The sequence below is a fragment of the Anolis sagrei genome, chromosome 6, assembly GCF_037176765.1.
Source record: "Anolis sagrei isolate rAnoSag1 chromosome 6, rAnoSag1.mat, whole genome shotgun sequence".
In the NCBI taxonomy this organism is placed as follows: Eukaryota; Metazoa; Chordata; class Lepidosauria; order Squamata; family Dactyloidae; genus Anolis; species Anolis sagrei.
In genome coordinates, this window is record NC_090026.1 from 8,560,876 (window position 1) to 8,580,923 (window position 20,048).

The following is a 20,048-nucleotide window of genomic DNA, read 5'->3' on the forward strand; positions in this document are numbered from 1 at the left end:
AACTATAAATCCCAGCAACTACAACTCCCAAATGTCAAGGTCTATTTTCCCCAAACACCACAACTGCTTCAATTTAAGTATTTGTGCCATGTTTGGTCCAGATCCATCATTGTTTGAGTCCACAGTGCTCTCTGGATATAGGTGAACTACAACTCCAAAAGTCAAGGTCAATGCCCACCAGACCCTTCCAGTATTTTCTGTTGGTCATGGGAGTTCTGTGTGCCAAGTTTGGTTCAATTCCATTGCTGGTGAAGTTCAGAATGCTCTTTGATTGTAGGTGAACTATAAATCCCAGCTACTACAACTCCCAAATGCCAAGGTCTATTTTCCCCAAACACCACCAGTGCTTCAATTTGGGCATATTGAGTATTTGTGCCAAGTTTGGTCCAGATCCATCATTTTTTGAGTTCACAGTGCTCTCTGGATATAGGTGAACTACAACTCCAAAACTCAAGGTCAATGCCCACTAAACCCTTCCAGTATTTTCTGTTGGTCATGGGAGTTCGGGGTGCAAAGTTTGGTTCAATTCATCATTGGTGGAGTTCAGAATGCTCTATGATTGTAGGTGAACTATAAATCCCAGCAACTACAACTCCCAAATGACAAAATCAACACTCCTCAGCCCCACGAGTATTCAAATTTGGGTGTATCGGGTATTTGTGCCCAATTTGGTCCTTTGAATGAAAAGTCATCCTGCATATCAGATATTTACATTATAATTCATAATAGTAGCAAAATTACACTTATGAAGTAGCAATGTAAATAATGTTATGGTTGGGGATCAGCATAACATTAAGAACTGTATTAAGGAGTCGTGGCATTAGGAAGGTTGGGAAAGATAGCTATTGAACTGGCACGACTCAATGCTACAGAATCTTGGAAGCTGGAGTTTGGAGAGGCACCAACCAAGAAAGCTAAAGATCTTGTAATTCCCATGAGCCGAAGAACGCTGGGACCTCACCAAACAACAACTCCCAAAGCTTCCATAGAAGTGAGCCCTGGCGGTTCAAGCATTCATTCCACAGTGTAGATGCCCCCAGGCAGTTTAGCAAAGGAGGAGGAGAGGGCCACAAATGGGGGAAATGATGACGCAAGGCCTGGTTTTTAAATATTGCTGGGTCAATTGCAATTGCTCATTGTCCTCCAAAACAGAGGACCGAACCAGAGATGATGTTTTCTCGCGCTTTCTCTTCCTTTGTGGCCATCTCTCCGGCTAGGCAAGCCATGAGCCGCTTCGTCAGGATGAATGCCACCGACGCCAAAAGCTGCCTTGCCAATAAGGTCGCCTTGGTCACCGCCTCCACTGAAGGGTGAGTCCCACTCACAATTGTTACAGCACTCTGCAGTCCCCCAGAGGCACTCTTGACTTCCCTGGGGGCATCTACACTGTCTAAGTAATGCGGTTTGAACCTACTTTCACTGCCATGGCTCAATGCTCTGGGATTTGTAGCCTAGTGAGGCAAAAGCAGAGAAAACCCAAGCACTTTGCGCTCTTTGCTTTTGCTGGGCGTATCTACACCAAGCCTGGGCAAACTTTGGTCCTCCCTCCAGGTGTTTTGGACTTCAACTCCCACAATTCCCAACAGCCTACCGGCTGTTAGGAATTGTGGGAGTTGAAGTCCAAAACACCTGGAAGAGGACCATAGTTTGCCCAGGCCTGATCTATTACAGTAAGTCGTAACAGGATCAAGTATCTCTGTGCTAAAGAAAACCTTATACTGTTGATTATTATGTGCAGCTGCTAATGTAGGTTAACTAGTAAGTTTGGACCACACCCAGTGGGGTATAACTGTATGGATTTTAGAATACAGTTTAGCTTTTGCTCTGAGGAGCCTTTGCTCAGGCATTTTGCTCAACCATTTGTACTGCTCTCTCTCATTTGGAGGAAGTTGAAGAAGCCTTATTCTGTACACGCGTTGCTGTGGCCAATCTTCCCTCTCTCTTTCTCTCCTTCTTACTTTCTCTCCTTCCTTCCCTCCCTCTTTCCTTCCTTCCCTCTTTTTCTTTCCCTTCTTCTTCCTTCCTTCTCTACCTGTTTCTTTTCTCACTTCCTTTGCTCTTTGGTTATATCCTTCCTTGTCTCTTTCCTTCCTTCCCTCCCACTTTCTCTCTTTCATTCCTTCTCTCCTTCCTTCCCTCTTTCACTTATTTCATTCTCTCCCTCCTTCTCTCCTTCCTTCCTTCTCTACCCTTCTTTCTTTCCTTCTTTCTCTCCTTCCCTCCTTCTCTCCTTCCTTCCTTGCTTCCTTCCTTTTCTACCCTTTTTTCTTTCCTTCCTTCTCTCCTTCTCTCTTTCTCTCCCTCCTTCTCTCCTTCCTTCCTTCTTTCCTTCCTTCCTTCCTTCTCTACCCTTCTTTCTTTCCTTCCTTCTCTCCCCCTTCTCTCCTTCCTTCCTTCTCTACCCTTCTTTCTTTCCTTCTTTCTCTCCTTCCCTCCTTCTTTCCCTCCTTCTCTCCTTCCTTCCTTGCTTCCTTCATTTTCTACCTTTTTTCTTTCCTTCCTTCTCTCCTTCCCTCTTTCTCTCCCTCCTTCTCTCCTTCCTTCCTTCCTTCCTTCCTTCCTTCTCTACCCTTCTTTCTCTCCCTCCTTCTCTCCTTCCTTCCTCCTTTCTGTGTATGTGTTGTGTGTGTGTATATGCATATATGTGTGTATATATGTGTGTTTGTGTATAAATATATGGTATTGCACTGCGTTGTAATGTATTTTGTGGGGTTTTTGGCTTTTTAAGTCCCTTCTGCTGTGTTTTTCAATGTTTTTATGAGTGGTGGTCACTTGTTGGCCTGATAGGTGTATTGTGTCCAAATTTGGTGTCAATTGGCCCACTGGTTTTTGAGTTATGTTAATCCCACAAACGAACATTACATTTTTATTTATATAGATTGCTTACAATGACTATGTAAGTTTGTTGCACTGTTTGTTTTGTTTGCAACACTGCAAGTTTATGTTTTAACTCTGCTGATAAAAGTAAAGTTTTTTTTCTGTTCATTTTCTTCTTGCCTGTGTGCAATGTTATTGTGTCTTCTGCATTGCATGTGACTGAAACCCGCTTGAGCACAACATGATCTACACTGTCAAAGTAATGCAGTTTGACACCGCTTTAACTGCCAAAGCTAAATGCCATATGCATTATCTGTATTATAATGCAGTACCTGGAAGAGAAGACTCAAGATACTGTAAAATGCTCATGATTCCATAGCATAGAGCCATCGCTGTTAAAGTGGTATCACACTGCATTAGTTTGAGAGTGTAGATGCATTGTCTAATGTCTATGGCTTTTGCAGGATGAAAAAAGCAGAGGGTTGGCTCAGGGAGAGGCATAAAACAGAGGCCTTGGGGCTAATCTCCAACTCAAATTAAACCCGCCAAATAATCTCGGCTTTTGATTCTTGGAGCTTGTCGCAAGAGGTGTCTTTTTGTTCCTAAATTAGATCCCCTTGCGCTTCTCACTAAAGATTTCAGGCTTTCGGAGTTCAGATTTGAGTGGAGAAGCCTCCAAAGCATCAGATTAACAGTCTTAATGTATTCTTCCCAATTTTGATCCGACTCTGCTTTGTGTTTTGACGGGTAAGCAGATTTATCAAGTTTCTCTCTCTCTCTTAAGTCTTAATTCTCATAGTATCTCTTGGGATTCATTTGAAAAAACCCCAAAAGATTGCCAGGGAGGATATCTACCGATGTTTCTACACTGTTAAATCAAATTAAATTCCTCCAGGGGTGCATCTACACTGTAGAATTAACACAGTTTGACACCACTTTAATTTACCATGGCTCAGTGCTGTGGAATGCTGGGTGCTGTCAGCCCCTTCCACATAGCTGTATAAAATACACATTGAATTGGATTATATGGCAGTGTGGATTCAGATATTCCAGTTCAGAATAGATATTGTGGATTTACTGCCTTGATATCCTGGGTTATATGGCCCTTAGTTTGACAAAGACCTAAAAAACCCTGTACGGTTCTGGTCCAGTGTATCTTTCCGAACGTATTTCCCTCTACATCCCACCCCGGAGTCTGAGATAATCTGGGGAGGCCCTGCTCTCGACCCCACCACTGTCACAAGTGAGGCTGGTGGGGACGAGGAGCAGGGCTTTCTCAGTGGTGGCCCCTCACCTGTGGAACTCACTCCTGGGGGAAATCAGGGCATCATCATCCCTCCTCTCCTTCAGGAGGAGGGTGAAGACGTGGTTATGGGACCAGGCCTTTGGGCAATCTGGCAATTAAATAAGACACTCAGGTGAGTAAGACCAACAGGATTGACGAAGTGGAACTGGAAATTAGAACTATGAGTTAGCGAACACTGACCATGTAGGAGGAGGAACTGGGTTTGTATTGGTTTTATTGATTTTATTGATTTTATTGGTATATAATGCATGAATTGTTGTTAACTGTGAATTGATGTAATTTTGTGTTTTGATTGTTCTGTGTTGCAGGCATCAAATTGTGCCTTTGCTTTTGTAAGCCGCCCTGAGTCCCCTTCGGGGTGAGAAGGGCAGGGTAAAAGAACCCCAAAATAAATAAATATTTCTCTGCCAAAGAGTGCCAAGGCCCCAACAAACTACAAATCCTAGGGTTCCTTAGCGTACCTTCATGACAGTTAAAGTGGTGTCAAACTTGATGGATTGGTCTTTTCACATAACCATCTTTCTGCCTGCTTACGTGGATATATCCGTGTTTAATATTTCATGCTGGTCCTTTCTTTCCTTGCTCATGTCTTTCTAGAATTGGCTTTGCAATTGCTCGCCGCCTAGCCCAAGATGGTGCTCACGTGGTTCTGAGCAGCCGGAAACAAGCCAACGTGGACCGGGCCGTGGCTGAGCTGCGAACGGAGAACCTCGGCGTGTCGGGGTTGGTGTGCCATGTGGGCAAATCCGAAGACAGGCAGCGCCTGATCGAGACGGTGAGAATGGAGTGTCTTTGGCACCATGGGCTGCATCTGCACTGTAGGATTCATGCACTTTGGCACCACTTGAACTGCCATGGCTCAATGCTAGGCAATCCTGGGAGTTATAGTTTGGTGCACTAGTACTCTTTTGGCAGAGAATGCAAAAGGCCTGTTAAAACTCCAACTCCCAGGTTTCTCATTGCATTGAGCCATGGTGGTAGAAGTCATACTGGGTCAGGAAAGGTTAGGGCATCACCTGTTTTTCTCCATTCCAGCCACCATTATCTGAAAATCTTTCACCATGCTGGTTTGTTTCCTTCTGCCAGGGCTTATGCCTAGAGCTGAAAATTATCTTTACATCAGTGAAGACTTAAGATTGTAATATCGAAAGATTTTAAGAGTTATTGCTAATGTTGCTGTCGTTGCTTTGCTTTTAGGCTCTTGAGCGCCATGGAGGGATTGACATTTTGGTGTCTAATGCAGCCGTGAACCCCTATTCTGGTCCCATCCTTGACACACCAGGAGAGGTCTGGGACAAGGTGAGGATGATGATGATGATGATGATGATGATGATGATGATGATGATACGTTAATATAAGAACAGCAGCAACAATCATACATTGAAGTTGGTAATTGTTGCATGTCAGCCTATTCAGTTTGTGATTGTGTCTGATGTTCATGTTGATGTTCATGATGGGAATGAGGTTCATGTTGATGTTCATGATGATAATGGGTGATAATGTTCCTGATGATGGGTCTGAGGATGAGGGTTTGCTTAGGCCTGAGTTAAGTCCTGAGCTAAGTTCAGAAGAGAGGCCTGATCTGTCTCTGGAAGATTCATAAGGCCACATTCCTGGAAAAGGCCTTTCACTGCTTTCCTCAGAGCAACTTCCCATGGACATTAGATCAGCTCCTACGTTAATGGTGTTTCGAAGGAAACTAAAAACCTGGCTGTTTGAACAGGCATTCGGATAAACAGCGCAATGAATACGATGAATATAGGAACGGAATTATGGATGATGAATTAGATCACGATTCTAGTTACAAGACGTTAATGTGTTGTTATTGATGTGTCATTACTGTGTATACTATGCTGTTAATGGTATTTAAATTGTATGTTGTTATGATTGACTTTTTGCTCTTGTTGTGAACCGCGTTGAGTCACCTACGGGCTGAGAAACTGCGGTATACAAGCAAAATAAATAAATGAACTGTCTGAAAACGATAGTGAGATTGATTTGCCAGGTGCAGGAGTTAATGAGGGAGAGGGTAGTGAAACCTTGGTCAGAAAGTAAAGTTTTAGTAAACAGAGACAGAGCTTTCAGAGACTGAGGTGATCTGTTGGTCTACAGCAGAAGAAAGATAACTAGTGTGAAAGTCAAGAAAAATGCTGTCCTTTTAGTTTTGGGATCTGGAAAAAGTTTATAATGATTCATGGAAGAGAATAGCCTCAGTCGAGTCAACATTGTTATTTTATCACAGTCTTGCTTTCAAGTGCTCTGAGTTTCATGTATCAAGTTTTTGACAAGCCTAAGTTTTGCTTATGGGATTTTCCTGCTGTTTTGTTTCATGGTTTCAAGTGCTTTGTTTCATGGACCTGTATGTACTCATGGATCTTGTTTCCCTTTGAAGCTTATGGACTATTTTGGATTTTGGACCTTTACCATTTTGCTATTTTTTATCGCTTTGCTTACATATATTCTACAATAAACTGTTTGCTGATTTTACCAAGTTGCTACAATGTTTAAGGTCAGAGGTGTTCCTGCTCTGGTTATATTTATCGTGTCATCAGCAACCAGACATTTATATTACATTTTTAACAAAAACAAACAAACAAACAAACATACAAAAGACACAGAGTCTACAAGCTTGGTAGTTGATTAAATGTCCTTTGACCAGTAGCTGGCCACTTAGAGTGCCTCTGGTGTTGCCGCGAGGAGGTCCTCCATTGTGCATGTGGCAGGGCTCAGGTTGCATTGTAGTATGTGGTCTGTAGTTTGCTCTTCTCCACACTCACATGTCGTGGATTCCACTTTGTAGCCCCATTTCTTGAGGTTGGCTCTGCATCTCGTGCAGAGCGCAGTCTGTTCAGTGCCTTCCAAGTCGCCCAGTCCTCTGTCTGCCCAGGGGGAGTCTCTCATTTGGTATCAGCCATTGATTGAGGTTCTGGGTTTGAGCCTGCCACTTTTGGACTCTCGCTTGCTGGGGTGTTCCAGCGAGTGTCTCTGTAGATCTTAGAAAACTATTTCTTGATTTAAGTCGTTGACGTGCTGGCTGATACCCAAACAAGGGATGAGCTGGAGATGTCACTGCCTTGCTCCTTTCACTATTGGTTGCTACTTCCCGGCAGATGTCAGGTGGTGCGATACCGGCTAGACAGTGTAATTTCTCCAGTGGTGTGGGGCACAGACACCCTGAGATAATGCGGCATGTCTCATTAAGAGCCACATCCACTGTTTTAGCGTGGTGAGATGTGTTCCACCCTAGGCATGTGTACTCAGCAGCAGAGTAGCATAGCGCAAGGGCAGATGTCTTCACTGTGTCTGGTTGTGATCCCCAGGTTGTGCCAGTCAGCTTTCGTATGATATTGTTTCTAACACCCACTTTTTGTTTGATGTTCAGGCAGTGCTTCTTGTAGGTCAGAGCACGGTCCAGAGTGACTCCTAGGTATTTGGGTGGTCTGCTCTGGTGTATGATAGTAATATTATTATTATTATTATTATTATTATTATTATTATTATTATTATTCCCTGTGTTTTCTTAAGGCTCAAGTCAGGTATTTTTTTCTATCGTAAGTGCAAAAGTCCTCCAGCAGGATGGGCACACTATTGGAGCTTTCTGAGATCAGTAACCCAAAAAATTAAACCTTCCCTAGCCTATTGTTATAGCCTCTGAATGCCATGTTTCAAGCAGAGAAGACTCTTTGGAGGCGTTTGTTTCCTGGTACTATTTAAGAATTTCCAAAGGAAAAACTTGACAGCAAAAGCAACAAGAGGTTGCCTCTACACTCTGGAATTAATGCAGCTGGTCCCCACTTGAACTGCCATGGTTCAATCATGGGAGTTGTAGTTTGGTTTGGCATCAACACTCTTTGACAGAGAAGGCTAAGGACCTTATAAGACTACAGGTTTCAGGATTCCATAGCTTGAGCTACAGCAGTTAAAGTGGTGTCAAGCTGCATTAATTCTCCAGTATAGGAGTGCTCAATGAGTGAAGGAGTCGCAAGTCACCTGTTTTTGAAGCAGGTCTTCTCTTTACTTGCAGATTCTGGATGTCAACATCAAAGCTGCTGCCATGCTGGTTCAATCGGTGGTGCCTCATATGGAGAAAAGAGGGTGAGTGCACAAGATGAGTATTTTTGTTGGTATTTTGACAAATTTGCTGAAATAGTTCCAGAAAATACAGATCATACAATTACAAAAAGCCAGGTCATCAAAGTAAAATCACACATTCATCACCAGCCGCCGGTGTGGTCAGCAGTTATTGACTCGATCATCATTCTGCAAATGCTATATTCCAAAGCCAAGATTTTACCAGCTTTCTGAAAGTCAGGAGGGAAGGGGCAGATCTAATCTCCAGCGAGAGAGAGTTCCAGAGCCAAGGGGCCACCACAGAAAAGGCCCTGTCCCTCATCCCCACCAAACGCGATTGCGAGGGTGGTGGGACCGAGAGCAGGGCCCTTCCAGAAGATCTTAACAACCTTGATGGTTCGTAGGGGAGAATCCGTTCAGACAGGTAAACTGGGCCGGAGTTGTTTAGGGATTTATAGGTCAGCACTAACACTTTGAATTGTGCTCGGAAGCTAATTGGCAGCCAGTAGAGCTGCTTCTCTCTGAACACCTGCATACTGTAGGCTTGGGTAACCACGGAAAAATTTGGTTCTAAACTCGTTTTGTTTTTAGGGGGCCCTTGCGTTTCGTTTTTTTTAATAATTCTGAAATTTTCCTTTAAAATTTTTCGAAATTTACGAAATTTCGTAAAATTACGAATCGAATCATTAATGGCAGACGAGATTGCGCAATATGCTAAAAAAAACCTCCAAATGGGACAGGAGGAACTTCTGAAGCTTCCCTCTCCCTCTGTTGTTGACTGTTGGTGTGATAAAACAAACAACAACTATAAAACTTGCACCAGACATGCGAAAATAATTACGAAATTATTCCTGCATGGCTCAATATTGGATCGTAAGCTAATTTAAATACGAATTAATAACAAATTACGAAATTAACGAACGAAACCGCCCAAGCCTACTGCATAGTTCAAGCCTGAACAAAATTGTAACAGTCGCCAAAAGTCCCAGGCTCAGCCATCTCTCCAAGTATTGCCCGACCAATCGGCTTTATGTATCATATTTTACAGTTGACACACACACATCAACTGATTCCTTGAATGCTCCAACAACATACATAACCTGTAAGTGGTATATAAATAAATTATTATTATTATTATTATTATTAGTGAGAATTTCAATAAAAAAGCACATTTAGTTAAAAGCATATGTCTAGACATCAGCATAACTGCTTTGAGTCTTCTTGTGGAGAGAAAAAAGTGGGGTATAAATAAACATCCTCACCATCACCATGAGCCAGATGCCAAAAAGCTCATTAGAAAGCCATGTTTCACTGATGTTGGAGCATGTAAGGAATCAGTTAATGTGTGTGTGTCAACTGTAAAATATGATACATAAAGCTGATTGGTTGGGCATTACTTGGAGAGATGGCTGAGCCTGGGAATTTTGGATACTGTTACAATTTTGTTCAGGCTTGAGTTATACACGTGTTCAGAGAGAAGCAGAGAGAGAAGGTTTGGAGTGTGCTATTGCTTCATGAGCTGCTGAAGGAGTTTATCCACATGGACAAACAAAGGCCTGTTTGTCATAACCTGTAATAATGTTGACAGGGATATGGATTGAATAGAGAAAAAGGGGGAAAAGAAAGAAACGAAGAAAGAAAAAGAAGGAACGAAACAAGCAGTGCAATCCAACTAAATTCTCTCCCTTTCCCCCTTCCTTTCCTTACAGTGGTGGTGCTATTGTTCTGGTCTCCTCCATTGGAGCCTATTCCCCTCTTTCGGTGAGTCGGTTGCTTCTTTCCTCCTCTAGTGATCCTATGTCTCCCATTTTGGGGAACTTCACCATCTGGTCAAAGCATGAAATTCAGGCTGGCTCTACACTGCCATATAATCCAGTTCAAAACAGAAAATCCTGAATTTTATATGGCAGTGTAGGTGTGGCCTCATTTGTGTTTCATATATACCATACATATGTGGCATAATGTAAAATAAACCATGTGTAGTTCACATTTAATCAGCCTTGCAAGAGAAAGAAAATATGCCACACAGGTGAGCAGCAAAGAACAAGTAGTTTACTCTTCTTAATTCAGAACAACACATGTACAATGTGATCAGTTGTATCAGCTCAGATTATATCTTTATATGAGAGGTTTAGTGGCCTTTGTTTGGACTGAATGAGAGGTTGAGTGGCCTTTGAGAGGTTTTTATGAGAGGTTTTTTTTAATGAGAGGTTTAGTGCCCTTTGTTTGGATGAGGATTGAACGAGAGGACATTGTTCTTTTTAAATTGTTATTATGCACTGTCTTTATGTTTAAATGCACTTTAATGTTTTTGCTTTATTAATGTATGTATTTTTATGGCATCGAATTGTGCCGACTGTGTATAGCGCCCTGAGTTGCCTCCGGGCTGATATCGGCGGGATAGAAATTATGTAAATAAATAATAAATAAATTTGTTTGTCCATGTGGATAAACTCCTTCAGCAGCTCATGAAGCAAGAGCACACTCCAAACTCTCTCTACTTCTCTTTGAATACCTGCATATCTCAAGCCTGAACAAAATTGTAACAGAATCCAAAAGTCCCAGGCTCAGCCATCTCTCCGAGCATTGCCCGACCAGTCAGCTTTATGAATCTTTTTTTACAGTTGACACACACACATTAACTTCCTTGCATGCTCCAACAACTTACATAGCCTGAAAGCAATTTAATACAAAATGCATCTGATCAATTTGTGCATAAAACAAAGGTTGGGTACATGGATCCTTCAGAAAGCAAAGATGATATGTGCCTTGTTTAGTAAAACTGCATAAGAGACTAAATCGTCCTTCACCCAATGGATAAGTTATTTTTTCTGCTATTTATTGCCACAAGGTGCATTGGTAACATGGTCATTAGTTGAGATATTGAAATAGAGGAAAACCTTGGAAAAGGGTCAGCCCAGTAGGGAAGATCCCTACCAAAGAGGGATCGCTACTTTGGCGAGCTCAGAGAAGCAATTAAAATCAATTTTTTATTCCCTAAATTCCCAATAAGAATCTCACCAAAGTTGAAGAAAACGGCCACCGAGGCTTTTATTGGCAATCAGCTGAAAGAATGCAGAGCCGCAATCATTCGCCAACAGAGCATAAGAAAATACATCAATACAGCCATATTTATAGTAAATCCAAAGTTGCAGAGTTCAAACTTCCCGCCCCGGCCTCCCTGCTGCCCTCCACCGTGATTAGATGATGGGCAAACAGCTGGGAGGCGGCCCACCCGCCCCCGGCAACTCCGGACCAATCAGGAAGCTCCAGAGGTCCATAGGATCCAATGGGGAGGCTCCTGCCGCCTAGCGGCGACAGCAAATCAGGAAAGAGGGAGGCGGGATGATAGAACACAAAGGAATCTGTGAATGAGTTCTGAAAAAAATGCCATGTGGCCTGCGAGACAAAAAAGGAAGTCTCAAGCGGGGCTGTTCTATTGTGTTTTGATTGGAATGAATCAACATGTGTAAAGGAAAGTCCGGATTTTACTAGCCAGCAGACATGAGGACAATGAAGGCAAGACTGGTGTGATTGTTTCTTGGTAGGGAGATAGTTGAGTTAATCAGAGCGAAGGCAAAAGGTTTTTCGGGAACCTTTTGTCCTCCAGACAGAAATATGATTAAGATCTTTGCCAAAGGGGCAAATTGAGGGCTGGACAAATCCTCCGAGGGCCATCAGCTGTCCAAACTATTGTTCATGCAAAAGGAAGCTGTGGATTAAAAAGTTCCTGGAATGTTTGGGGCTCTGTAGTTCCTTTGGTGGGATTTCTCCTTGTATAAATGGGGAACAAAGGTCAGGAAGGTGGGGAGAGGCTTCTGCCACAAAGAAATCAGGAAAGATATTTCATATATCTAAAGTTCATGAAAGGCAAGATTTCATAAGGTTTGTCCATGCAGGGGGAAAGAGTGTCCCTTGTTTGTGAGATGGGGGACCATCTGGAGCCCAGGTGTGCCTCAGATGGGAAAATTCAAATACCTTTGTGCCATTATTTTCAGTAATAAATTAGTTACTTTCTGCTGTAAACATATGAAAATAGAGCATAAAGCCTTGATTAAATGATACACAACAAACTGACCAAGGCTTAACCCTTATTATCCAGCCTGGCGTCCTTGCCCTTAGCAAAACTATACTATTTCGGCGGGGGGGGGGGGGGCTCACGTTCAACTTCAATGGCTTTAAAATGATGCTGGGTGAATTTTTGGGACGATTGGTTTATTGGTGGTCTTTTGTCTTGGGGGACTGCATGCACACTTCCTTTTTGGACCGGTGGTGTAGTTGGCTGGGGAGTAGAATTATCAGTATTGTAATAGTTTGTTCAGCTATATCCAGAAAAAGGGCCCATTCAAGGTGGCTTGAAGGCTGGGGCCTAAATTAACTCAGGGAAGGATGGGTGATGTAGTCTACAGGAACTCAAGTTGGGGAAATGTTAGAACCAACAGTCTTCACTCTTTTGTAGTTTTCGGGTGCCTACATGGTCAGCAAGACTGCTCTTCTGGGCCTCATGCGCAACTTTGTCCCCGAATTGAAATCCCGAAAAATACGCATCAACTGCCTGGCGCCCGGCTTGATCGAAACCAAGTTCAGCACAGTGGTGAGTTCCAGAAGTTGGAGGAAAGAGGCAAAGAGTTAACGGCTTGTTGTTATGAAATGTCGGCCTTCCATGGAGACCACTGCATGGAGGAACTTCTGTGGTTGTATCTACACTGTACAGTTAATGGAGTTTGACACCACTTTAACTCTTATAGCTCTCATGTGTTGGAACCATGGGAGTTGTAGCTTTACAAGGTCATCTCTGACAGAGTGCACATTCCTCATCAAACTACAACTCCCATGTGTTGTCGAAGGCTTTCATGGCTGGAATCACTGGGTTGCTGTGAGTTAATGTAATTTCAAAGCTCATTAATTGCCAAAGCTCAGTGTTATAGAATCATGGGAATTCTATACAGCTCTGGCCCTAAACGGCTCTGGCCCAGTTTACCTGTCCGAACGGATTCTCCCCTATAAGCCATCAAGGCTATTAAGATCTTCCGGGGGGGGGGGGGGCTGCTCTCGGTCCCACCACCCTCGCAATCGCGGCTGGTGGAGACGAGAGACAGGGCCTTCTCGGTGGTGGCTCCCCAGCTTTGGAACTCCCTCCCACTAGAGGTCAGATCTGCCCCCTCCCTCCTGATGTTCAGGAAATTACTAAAAACCTGGCTCTGGAATGTGGCATTCGAGGACTGAACCTAGAACCTTTCCCTGTGATGAATTATGATGAACTGTGACTACGAGCATGACTATGACTATGACTGGATTGACGATTTGGCTTAGGAAACTGTAATGATGATGTTTTTATTGTACTGTATTGTACTATTTTAATATGTAATGATTTGCACTTGTTGTTCTTTTATATGATTGTACTTTATATATGCTGTAAACCGACCTGAGTCCCTCGTCGAGGTTGAGAAGGCCAGTATAGAAAACTTCCAAATAAATAAATAAATAAATAAATTGTAGTGGGTTGCTGTGAGTTTTCCGAGCTGTATGGCCATGTTCCAGAAGCATTCTCTCCTGACGTTTCACCCACATCTATGGCAGGCATCAGCAGCTGTTGAGGGGGTCTGTTGGAAACTAAGTAACTTTCAAGGCCTGGTTAGTTGCTGCCGAGGGGAATCCTTTGTTGGGAGGTATTGTCCAGGCCTTGAAAATGCAGGCCTTTAAATGCTAATCAAGTTCGCAGCTTGCAACATTCACACCTACCTACAACAGACAAGAATTCTTTCCCCCACCCTGGACATTCCACAGATATATAAACCTCACTTACTTAGTTTCCAACAGGCCCCTCAACCTCTGAGGATGCCTGCCATAGATGTGGGTGAAACATCAGGAGAGAATGCTTTCTGGAACATGGCCATACAGCTCCGAAAACTCACAGCAACCCACTACAATTCTCATGATTCTATAACATCGAACCTTGGCAGTTAATGTGCTTTGAAACTGCATTGTCTACAATGTAGATGCACCCTTAGGGGTTCCTTGCAATAGGGGTGGTAATTCTTGTATTGATAAGAAGAGCAACAGACTGACAAGCATGTTCTCGTTTCATTCTACAATGTAGAGGCACCCTTAGGGGTTCGTTGCAATAGGGGTGGTAATTCTTGTATTGATAAGGAGAGCAAACAAACTGACAAGCATGTTCTCGTTTCAGTTAAGGAAAGATCAAGCCACGCTGGAAAAAATAATGGAGTCCATGGGGATCCAAAGGTAACCTTGTCTCCATGCCACCTAGTTGTCCAAGTGTGGCTTCCATGGGATTTCTTCTGTGATGTTTTAGTAGAGGGAAGCTCGAAGGGACCGTGGCACATTGATGAATAGGACCCATGTTTTGCTAGCACTGGTATCTCCAGTTGAAGCACAAGACCCTTGAAAGTAACAGTGCTGAGATTGAGGGACCCTACTCTTGATCTGTATAAGCTTTGGGTGTTTATCTAAATCTGTACAGTGCTGAATTCCGTATCTGTGGAGGATACAACATGGGACGTGCAGTGAGAACATAAAACTACGAAATGAACGATTTTTGATGGAAGCGTACTTCAGAATCATATTGGAAGACCTAGAAAATCCTTAGGGAGAAGGCTATTTCTGAGACTCCAGGCATACTTGGTGCATGGTAGCATGGTGCACATGTGCGGGCAAGGGAGAGCATGCGAGGCTGGAAGGAGCTCATGCCAGTGAGTCCCTTCAAAGCATGAGAGTTCTGTGTGGGAACTTTGGCCCAATTCTATTGTTGGTGGGGTTCAGAATGCTTTTTGATTGTAGGTCAACTATAAATCCCAGCAACTACAATGCCCAAATGTTAAGGTCTATTTCCCCCAAACTCCACCAGTGTTCATATTTGGGCATATTAAGTATTCGTGCCACGTTTGATCTAGATCTATCATTGTTGGAGTCTACAGTGCTCTCTGGATGTAGGTAAACTACAACTCCTAAACTCAAGGTCAATGCCTACCAAATCCTTCCAGTATTTTCTGTTGGTCGTGGGAGTTCTGTGTGCCAAGTTTAGTTCAATTCTATCATTGGTGGAGTTCTGAGTGCTCTTTGATTGTAGGTTAACTAAAAATCCCAGCAACTACAACTCTTAAATAACAAAATCAACCCCCTCCCCAGATTCCACTAGTATTCAAATTTGGGCATATTGGGTATTTGTGCCAATCTGGTCCAGTGAATGAAAATATATCCTGCATATCAGATATTTACATTGCTATTCATAACAGTAGCAAAATTAGAGTTATGAAATAGCAATGTAAATATTGTTATGGTTGAGGGTCACCACAACATGAGGAACTGTATTAAGATATCACAGCATTAGGAAGGTTAAGAAACACTTCTCTATAAACTCTTGGAGAACCTTTTTTTCTTTTGTTTCCCCCTCTCAGGGTTGGACAACCATCCGACTGTTCCGGCATCGTTTCCTTCCTTTGTTCGCCAGATGCTGATTATATTACAGGAGAGACGATAGTGGTAGCCGGAGGTGCACAGTCCCGTCTCTGATGGGAATTGTGGTCCTCCTGTGGACATGGCACATGCTTTCATTGAGCCCTCCTGGCATTTCAGGAATATATAATACTAGCTGTCCCCTGCCACGCGTTGCTGTGGCCCAGTCTTGTGATCTGGAAAATAAAATAATGAGAAAATGTTGGTTTCTAATATATGTAATTTCTTTCTGCTTGTGGGTAAACAGTATTTCTTGTTGTTTCTTTGTCAGTGTTGATGTGGAGAGTGTCTGGTTTGCCCACCCTGGAACATGCAAGATATCATTGTCCTTCTTTAAGGGTCCCTTTCAAGTCTATGATACTATATCTGTGTGTGAATGAATTATATCTATCTATATTTATGGCTGGATGGCTATTTGTCAGGAGGGCTTTGATTACATTTTCTTGCCCTGATGAAGGGAGTTGGATTGGATGGCCTTAAGCATTTTCTGTTGGTCATGGGGGTTCTGTGAGGGAAGTTTGCCCCGATTCTGTCATTCGTGGGGTTCAGAACGCTCATTGATTGTAGGTGAACTGTGAATCCCAGTGACTACAACTCCCAAATGTCAAGGTCTATTTCCCCCAAACTCCATCTGTGTTCATATTTGGGCATATTGAGTGCTTGTGCCAAGGTTGGTCCAGATCCATCATTGTTTGTGTCTCTGGATGTAGGTGAACTACAACTCCCAAACTCAAGGTCAATGCCCTCCAAACCCTTCCAGTATTTTCTGTTGGCCATGGGAGTTCCGTGTGCCAAGTTTGGTTCACTTCCATCATTGGTGGCGTTCAGAATGCTATTTGATTGTTGGTGAACAATAAATCCCAACAACTACAACTCCCAAATGAAAAAATCATAATTTTTGAGTTGTGAGACGTTTTCTTGCCAAATGTGTTGTGAGACGTTTTCTTGCCAAATTTGGTGTGATTTCCTTCATTGGTTCTTTTGTTTTTAGGGTACTCATTATGCCTAGAGCATTTATATATATAGAGATGGGGGAGCGGCATCCTGCTAACAAAACTGTATCTAGGTTTGAAGAGATGCTTATGAGTATGAAGGCTATCTTGTCCTTGAAGCTACCAAAAGCTATGAATGGGAAAAATCCAGGATCTCGTTTTGGAGAGACCGAAGATAATGATGAAAGCTGTAAGCTGCAAGATCACTTTACACCTAAAAGAGAATGTCTATACCAGGCATCCTCAAACTGCGGCCCTCCAGCTGTTTGGGCTTTCAGCTCCCAGAATTCATGACAATTGAACAAGCTCATTAGGGCTTCTGGGAGTTGGAGGCCCAAAGAGCTGGAGGACCACAGTTGTGGTCTTCTGGGAGTTGGAGGCCCAAAGAGCTGGAGGACCACAGTTGTGGTCTTCTGGGAGTTGGGGGCCCAAAGAGCTGGAGGACCACAGTTGTGATCTTTTGGGAGTTGGAGGCCCAAACAGCTGGAGGACCACAGTTGTGGTCTTCTGGGAGTTGGAGGCCCAAAGAGCTGGAGGACCACAGTTGTGATCTTTTGGGAGTTGGAGGCCCAAACAGCTGGAGGACCACAGTTGTGGTCTTCTGGGAATTGGAGGCCCAAACAGCTGGAGGACCACAGTTGTGGTCTTCTGGGAGTTGGAGGCCCAAACAGCTGGAGGACCACAGTTGTCTTCTGGGAGTTGGAGGCCCAAAGAGCTGGAGGACCACAGTTGTGGTCTTCTGGGAGTTGGGGGCCCAAAGAGCTGGAGGACCACAGTTGTGATCTTTTGGGAGTTGGAGGCCCAAACAGCTGGAGGACCACAGTTGTGGTCTTCTGGGAGTTGGAGGCCCAAAGAGCTGGAGGACCACAGTTGTGGGCTTCTGGGAGTTGGAGGCCCAAACAGCTGGAGGACCACAGTTGTGGTCTTCTGGGAGTTGGAGGCCCAAAGAGCTGGAGGACCACAGTTGTGGTCTTCTGGGAGTTGGAGGCCCAAACAGCTGGAGGACCACAGTTGTGGGCTTCTGGGAGTTGGAGGCCCAAACAGCTGGAGGTCCACAGTTTGAGAATGCCTGGTCTATATCTCCTTTAAAAGGCTCTAGGTCAGTGGTTCTCAACCTGTTGGTCCCCAGGTGTTTGGCCTACAACTCCCTGAAATCCCAGCCAGTTTACCAGCAATTAAAATAATTTTATGGTTGCGGGTCACCACTACATGAAGTATCGCAGCATTAGGAAGGTTGAGAAACACTGCTTAGGTGGTGCGCCTGTTTGGAATAAGGATGATCAAAAATGGGGTGGGCCCTGCATAGGGTCCAGTTTTCTACTCTCAGAAGGGTCAGAATGGGTCGGCAGAGGGCTGTAAAAAGAGCCTTGCATCACATAGGGGCCTCTTACCTCTCCCCTTACCCACGTAAAGCATCCAGATGTTTATCAATCCCATTAAGGGTAGATGGAAATATTACTTGGCTAGAGAAGGTATGTGTTTATGTGATCACAAAAGTGTTGGGCTTCTGAAGGCTTTTGGGGAGTATGGATGCTCTGTGGTACTCCAAAGAGTAGGAAAAAATCTGTGTCATGTCTCTGTGCCTTTCACTTCTTTTCTCCTAAACCAAATAAAACTGTCTCTTTGAATTAATCTTACATGTCTCTCTCTCTCTTTGAGGGTCTGGGAAGGAGGGAAGGGAACCCCACTTTCATGATCAATGGGTTCAGGAGTACATACTTAGGTGATCCCTCGTAGCCCAAAGATGTCTCAGTGGTGGGTCCATAGGTGACTGTGGAGCCCTATTCTTGATGCACATGTTCTACAGTGAGGACTTCCATTTCCAGGTGGAAGGTGGTCCCGATCAGGGTTGACTTTAACGCACCTTCCTCTTGGCACGTTTTTCTGATTCTTGCTTGAACAACCAGGTCTTCAATTTCCTCCAAAATGCCAATAGGGAGGAGGCTGATCTAATTTCTGTAGGAAGGGCGTTCCACAGCCGAGGGGCCACCACTGAGAAGGCCCTGTCTCTCGCCCCCGCCAGACATACCTGTGATGCAGGCAGGACCGAGAGTAGGGGCTCCCCAGATGATCTTAACGTCCTAGCTGGTTCATAGGACGAGATACGTTCGGGCAGGTAAGTTGGGCCAGAACCGTTTAGGGCTTTATAGGCTAAAGCCAGCACTTTGAATTGTGCCCGGTAGCAAACTGGCAGCCAGTGGAGCTGGCACAACAGAGGAGTTGTATGCTCCTTGAGTGCCGCTCCTGTTAATAACCTGGCTAACCTGGCTGCTGAGCGTTTGAAGCTTCCAGACAGTCTTCAAAGGCAACCCCATATAGAGAGCGTTGCAGTAGTCTATATGGGATGTAACCAGAGCGTGGACTACCGTGGCCAAGTCAGACTTCCCAAGGTACGGGTGCAGCTGGCGCACAAGTTTTAACTGTGCAAATGCTCCCCTGGTCACCGCTGAGACCTGAGGTTCCAGTCTCAACGATGAGTCCAAGATCACTCCCAAGCTGCGAACCTGTGTCTTCAGGGGGAGTGTAACCCCATCCAGCACAGGCTGTAACCCTATACCCTGTTCAGCCTTGCGACTGACCAGGAATGACCAGAATGCTACCTGTGCATACGGGCAGGGTCTGGGGGTTAATGACCTCTGATCTGGGAGGTGTTGTTCATTCGTTCAGTCGTCTCCGACTCTTCATGACCTCATGGACCAGCCTACGCCAGAGCTCCCTGTCGGCCGTTACCACCCCCAGCTCCCTCAAGGTCAGTCCAGTCACTTCAAGGAGGTGTAGCTCACCTTTATCCAGAGAGCACTGAACGCAACCGACGTCCAATGAGGACCAAACCTGGCACACAGACCCAACATGGCCATCTTTGAATACTGGTAGGGTTTGGGATGATTGGTGTATAATTTTGGAAAATGCAGTTCACTCACATCCTTATGCATTTTTCTAATGGGAGCATTCATTAAAATAACCCAGGAAAGACTGGCTTTCCCTCCAAGAAATAGAGCTACAGATTACCAGACCGATATTACCTAACACCCCAAAACAAACTGCATTTTTCACATAACCCGGGCCAATATAATATACTGGAGGGGTTTGGGTGGGGGTGATGACCCACCTATGCGGAGTTGTAGTTCACCGTGCATTGAGATATATTACCAAACCTCCCAAAAAACACTGCCTTTCTCAAGTCACCCGAGCATCGCCGGGAACCCAAGCTAGTATTTTGATAGAAGATAGCTATAGAACTGCCATGGCTCAATGCTGCAGAATCTTGGGAGTTGGAGTTTGGGGAGGCACCAATCGAGAAAGCTAAAGACCTTGTAACAACCATGAGCCGAAGAATGCTGGGACCTCACCAAACGACAGCTCCCAAAGATTCCATAGAAATGAAT

General features: G+C 44.2%; 1 protein-coding gene across 1 annotated transcript; it reads left to right on the top strand.

The window, feature by feature from the left end:
* Positions 1-1,224: 1,224 nt before the first annotated feature.
* Positions 1,225-15,836, top strand: LOC132779191 (dehydrogenase/reductase SDR family member 4-like). Its single transcript, XM_067469560.1, has 8 exons — positions 1,225-1,310; positions 4,721-4,898; positions 5,321-5,422; positions 8,148-8,218; positions 9,904-9,955; positions 12,654-12,815; positions 14,385-14,440; positions 15,613-15,836. Exons 1-8 carry the CDS (start codon positions 1,225-1,227, stop codon positions 15,725-15,727), a joined length of 822 nt encoding a protein of 273 aa, XP_067325661.1. The 3' UTR covers positions 15,728-15,836.
* Positions 15,837-20,048: the final 4,212 nt, after the last annotated feature.